Source organism: Nanorana parkeri, unplaced genomic scaffold (assembly GCF_000935625.1).
Source record: "Nanorana parkeri isolate BGI_ZX_2015 unplaced genomic scaffold, ASM93562v1 scaffold691, whole genome shotgun sequence".
Classification (NCBI taxonomy): Eukaryota; Metazoa; Chordata; class Amphibia; order Anura; family Dicroglossidae; genus Nanorana; species Nanorana parkeri.
Genome location: NW_017306959.1, coordinates 805,859 through 811,541, shown reverse-complemented (window position 1 = coordinate 811,541; position 5,683 = coordinate 805,859). Strand labels below are relative to the sequence as shown.

General features: G+C 40.0%; 1 protein-coding gene across 1 annotated transcript in view; it reads left to right on the top strand.

Moving 5' to 3' along the window:
• The first annotated feature begins 344 nt into the window (after positions 1-344).
• Positions 345-5,683, top strand: part of NR2E1 (nuclear receptor subfamily 2 group E member 1) — a 34,169-nt gene continuing 28,830 nt past the window's right edge. The window contains exon 1 of the mRNA XM_018563746.1: positions 345-467. Within this exon, the coding sequence (XP_018419248.1) occupies positions 443-467 (25 nt within the window). The 5' untranslated portion in view covers positions 345-442. The remainder of the gene's footprint in view (positions 468-5,683) is intronic.

Genomic DNA, 5,683 nt, shown 5'->3' with positions numbered 1-5,683 from the left:
TAGCCTGCGGCTCAAAGCACAAAGTCATTCAGAGCACTGAACTTCTGCAAAGCCTGCCTTGTCTCCATAGAGCCAGTCACTGCCTAGTGTGAACTTCTCTCTGCTCCTTCACCCACCTAAGCTGGAAGCCTGCTCAGACTCCTGCAACAAAGACTTCTTCTACCTGACACTGACAGTTGCGCCTCTGCTTCTCCCAAGGAGGGACAAACTTTGTATTATTCCTCATCTGGAAATACTGGCTGGTGGTGACAGAGCTGGGGGAGAGTCGCTTCAACTATCAGGACGTTCCTGCCACTCTGACAAAGTTTACACTGCTGATTCCCAAACTGTGAGAAGACAGGATGCTTGGAGGGAGCCGGCTGGGAGAGCTGTGAGCTGGACTGTACCTGTCATCATTGGACCTCAACAGAACCTGGACCACCTTCTGGGGACATTCAGCACTATGAGCAAACCTGCAGGATCAACAAGTGCGTATCTGGGTCATATTATCTGGGGGTTACACCAAGTGCTGCAAGGATGTCACTATACACACCGAGGCAGGCAGACAGCATAGATACATGGATGGATAGTAGATCGATAGATAGATAGATAGATAGATAGATAGATAGATAGATAGATAGATAGATAGATAGATAGATAGATAGATAGAGATAGATTAATAGATAATGAGTGATTGGATAATAGATAGCTATATCTATATCAGATTGATAGATAGGTCATTTATAGAATGATATCTATATCAATCATATGTAGATAGATAGATAGATAGATAGATAGATAGATAGATAGATAGATAGATAGATAGATAATACGGTATTATGTGAAAGGTTTCACTTACAAAACAATTTTAACTAGCTTGTAAACTATTGCAGGTGAAAGTAAACTATTTTATTGGTTTTTGTTTTTCTTGCTACGATTATTTCTGTCTTATTTTGTGACTTGTTGTTTGTGGCAAGGCTTCTATAAAAGTAGGAAAAAGTTTAAACCTGCTCACATAATCAAGTTGAAATCGGATTGCAATGCAATCTACAGCACAAGGCATCCCTAATTATGGCAAATAATCCGAGAAACGAGGGATGAAGGGAAAAAAACAACAATTTTAAAGTCACATTCCTGTTAATCCTGAATCTAGGCACTTTAGCTGTGGGAAGGTCTGTGTGCGGGTTATTGTTTGCTGCAAAAGTCGCTGCTAATCCTGCCAAGGTTTATGTGGACACTAAAGAGGGAAATAAGGATTACATTATTGCATGGCCTCTGTCTAACTGATGAAGCCGTTCAAAGTTTTTTCACTCAGCATAAAGGTGCTAAAATTACCCATATCAAGTCAAATGTGCCTGGTCATTTACAATATATTCATTCCTTCTAATTAACTCAGAATGAGTGTTCTTTTCATGCGGAAAATTCGTTTTCATGTTGATCAAAAATATTATTTTCATTTTAAGAAAACGCACCTAGAAAAATAAGAAAATTTACATGAAAATGTATAATATAACAAATGTTTCTGTTACCAGTTTTGCATTATATATATATATATATCTACATACACATATTCTCATTGGTCTCCCTCCTTTGGGGTGCATACTGTACATACTGGCCTGTGCCTATACCTCTGCCAGTCTCGAGATTTCTTATTACTGTTCAGTATTCAGACACATCAATAGTAGCTAAAACCTCAGATTGCTTTATTAATTTTTATCAAGGCGTCACAATAGTAATAACAACAGTAAGCATTAAGAAGCAACATGTGGGTAGCAAATACTGGCTATAGTTAATTAGATAGATAGATAGATAGATAGATAGATAGATAGATAGATAGATAGATAGATAGATAGATAGATAGATAGATGTTATAGATAGATTATATAACATATATTAGAGAGACAGATGGGTACATAGCATGATAGATTATATAATATATATTAAAGAGATAGATAGATGGATAGATAAATGTGTACATGGAATGATAGATAGATAGATAGATAGATAGATAGATAGATAGATAGATAGATAGATAGATAGGCAGATAGGCAGATAGGCAGATAGATAGCTTGATTGCTCAATGGTATAAAGGTTGCTTAGTATGTGGTTGATGTTGTGATGTGTGGCCAGGATGAAATAAGGTTACCTAGCCCTGCTAGCCATCCCACACAGGTGCAGCGAGTAATGAATGTACCCCAATGGCTCTGGCTGGATGACTGTACAGCTATGTGAACTTATCTCTGCCTGGGTGGTAATAGGAACCCAAGCAGCAGTCCCTTAGACTCAGACTAACTTCTTTCAACAGCCCCTGATGGTAATTACAGTAATCTAAGCTGCCATATATCTTTAAGCAATTATAACACACAAAAAGTCCCAAAGCACCCCCGCTGAGGGATGTTAAAAACGGTTTCCCAGTTCAATAAAAATGTGTTTTCTCTGGTTGCACTGTCAGGAGCAGGCTGCCTGGAGCTGGAAACACAGGGGCTCCTGCGACCCTAATTAATCAGTTGTCCTCATGACCTTGTGTCTGGCAGCATTGCTCTCATAATTTTTTTTTAATTTTTGTTCCTTGTCCTTTCCACAAAGAATGAATCCCATGCATGTCAATGCGTGTGTGATTTTCCTTTGCGAGAACCCCTCTTTAACAGACTGGGTACCATGGCAGGCTGGGAGCAGCTTGTTGGTCCTTGTAGGCTATGATATGACATTGATGAGTGGGAGCCATGCAGGACAAGCTGTAATGATGTCGTAGTGTGAGCGTGGAGTTCAGAAGGTGGAGTTTGTATCGGTAGAAGCTAAGCCTGCAGGAGGGGGTGAGTGCTCTCCCTGTTAGCATTGTGTCATACCAGAATTCCCATGCTACTCTTTTTGACGGGTCACTGGTGAATCAATAGGTAGGTGGCAAAAGGACCTTGTAATTACACATGAATATAAACACTACACAAGCGTTTCTGCTCTCAGCCCCCAAGCACAGAATCTACCTGTCAAACGTGTGCACTGGGAGTATGATACTAGCTGGATGATATTCTTATGACTTGTATTCTTATGACTTGTATGAGAGTTTCTATGTATTGACTTCACAGCCCCCTTCACTCCCACCCAAGCCTAATCCCTCTTTTCCCCTGCACTGTTGTATGCAGCAGCTGTCCACTTTCATTTAGCTGGAAATGTGGCAGCTTGTGCTGGTTGGAGGCAGTCAAACGGAGGAATCATTAAGTTAACACTTCATCTAATGTCTCCTGTCTTGCTCAGAGCATTGTCTTAATTAGTAACTGCTGGAGGGAAAAGGGTTTCTCATGGCATGCCTTATATATATATATATATCTACATACACATATTCTCATTGGTCTCCCTCCTTTGGGGTGCATACTGTACATACTGGCCTGTGCCTATACCTCTGCCAGTCTCGAGATTTCTTATTACTGTTCAGTATTCAGACACATCAATAGTAGCTAAAACCTCAGATTGCTTTATTAATTTTTATCAAGGCGTCACAATAGTAATAACAACAGTAAGCATTAAGAAGCAACATGTGGGTAGCAAATACTGGCTATAGTTAATTAGATAGATAGATAGATAGATAGATAGATAGATAGATAGATAGATAGATAGATAGATAGATAGATAGATAGATGTTATAGATAGATTATATAACATATATTAGAGAGACAGATGGGTACATAGCATGATAGATTATATAATATATATTAAAGAGATAGATAGATGGATAGATAAATGTGTACATGGAATGATAGATAGATAGATAGATAGATAGATAGATAGATAGATAGATAGATAGATAGATAGGCAGATAGGCAGATAGGCAGATAGATAGCTTGATTGCTCAATGGTATAAAGGTTGCTTAGTATGTGGTTGATGTTGTGATGTGTGGCCAGGATGAAATAAGGTTACCTAGCCCTGCTAGCCATCCCACACAGGTGCAGCGAGTAATGAATGTACCCCAATGGCTCTGGCTGGATGACTGTACAGCTATGTGAACTTATCTCTGCCTGGGTGGTAATAGGAACCCAAGCAGCAGTCCCTTAGACTCAGACTAACTTCTTTCAACAGCCCCTGATGGTAATTACAGTAATCTAAGCTGCCATATATCTTTAAGCAATTATAACACACAAAAAGTCCCAAAGCACCCCCGCTGAGGGATGTTAAAAACGGTTTCCCAGTTCAATAAAAATGTGTTTTCTCTGGTTGCACTGTCAGGAGCAGGCTGCCTGGAGCTGGAAACACAGGGGCTCCTGCGACCCTAATTAATCAGTTGTCCTCATGACCTTGTGTCTGGCAGCATTGCTCTCATAATTTTTTTTTAATTTTTGTTCCTTGTCCTTTCCACAAAGAATGAATCCCATGCATGTCAATGCGTGTGTGATTTTCCTTTGCGAGAACCCCTCTTTAACAGACTGGGTACCATGGCAGGCTGGGAGCAGCTTGTTGGTCCTTGTAGGCTATGATATGACATTGATGAGTGGGAGCCATGCAGGACAAGCTGTAATGATGTCGTAGTGTGAGCGTGGAGTTCAGAAGGTGGAGTTTGTATCGGTAGAAGCTAAGCCTGCAGGAGGGGGTGAGTGCTCTCCCTGTTAGCATTGTGTCATACCAGAATTCCCATGCTACTCTTTTTGACGGGTCACTGGTGAATCAATAGGTAGGTGGCAAAAGGACCTTGTAATTACACATGAATATAAACACTACACAAGCGTTTCTGCTCTCAGCCCCCAAGCACAGAATCTACCTGTCAAACGTGTGCACTGGGAGTATGATACTAGCTGGATGATATTCTTATGACTTGTATTCTTATGACTTGTATGAGAGTTTCTATGTATTGACTTCACAGCCCCCTTCACTCCCACCCAAGCCTAATCCCTCTTTTCCCCTGCACTGTTGTATGCAGCAGCTGTCCACTTTCATTTAGCTGGAAATGTGGCAGCTTGTGCTGGTTGGAGGCAGTCAAACGGAGGAATCATTAAGTTAACACTTCATCTAATGTCTCCTGTCTTGCTCAGAGCATTGTCTTAATTAGTAACTGCTGGAGGGAAAAGGGTTTCTCATGGCATGCCACTTGTTTATGGTCATGCCACCACAGGTCTGTCCAGTCTCTTCCCATACAGAAGTGCCCTCATACCAACTGCATGCCAACCAAGCCCACAATGAAGCTGATTTGCTAAAGGAGTGGAAAATCTTCACACAATAAATTGAGTGAAGATTCACTTCAATTATCCATTCATGTGAAAAGCAAATGCCTTTTTACTTTCCTTTACACATGATTGAATAATTGAAGTAAATATCCACACATTGTGTGAAGATTCTAAACTCCTTCAGCCTCAAATATGTACTCTTTCAGGAATAGGACTTCACCTATAAAACCTACATATTACCATTTTAAGAATTATTTTACTACCCATACTTGAGTCCTTACAACACCCCATCATCTCTTTAGACGTACAATGGAGTGCAAACTGCAGAACCATATAGAATATAGCCACTTACAGGATTTCAGGTTACAGTAAATGATATATTATATAATGGGTTGATGAACTGAGTCACTGCACTTTGCACTCCTTTATTAGAAGCTCAGATGAGAGCTAAGTATATCACATTTGTTGACATATATTGGTTAATACATAATTAAAGTCATAGCAATAAAATCATTAGTCACTTGCAGTTCTGCTGCAGTTCTGTTATTGAAAT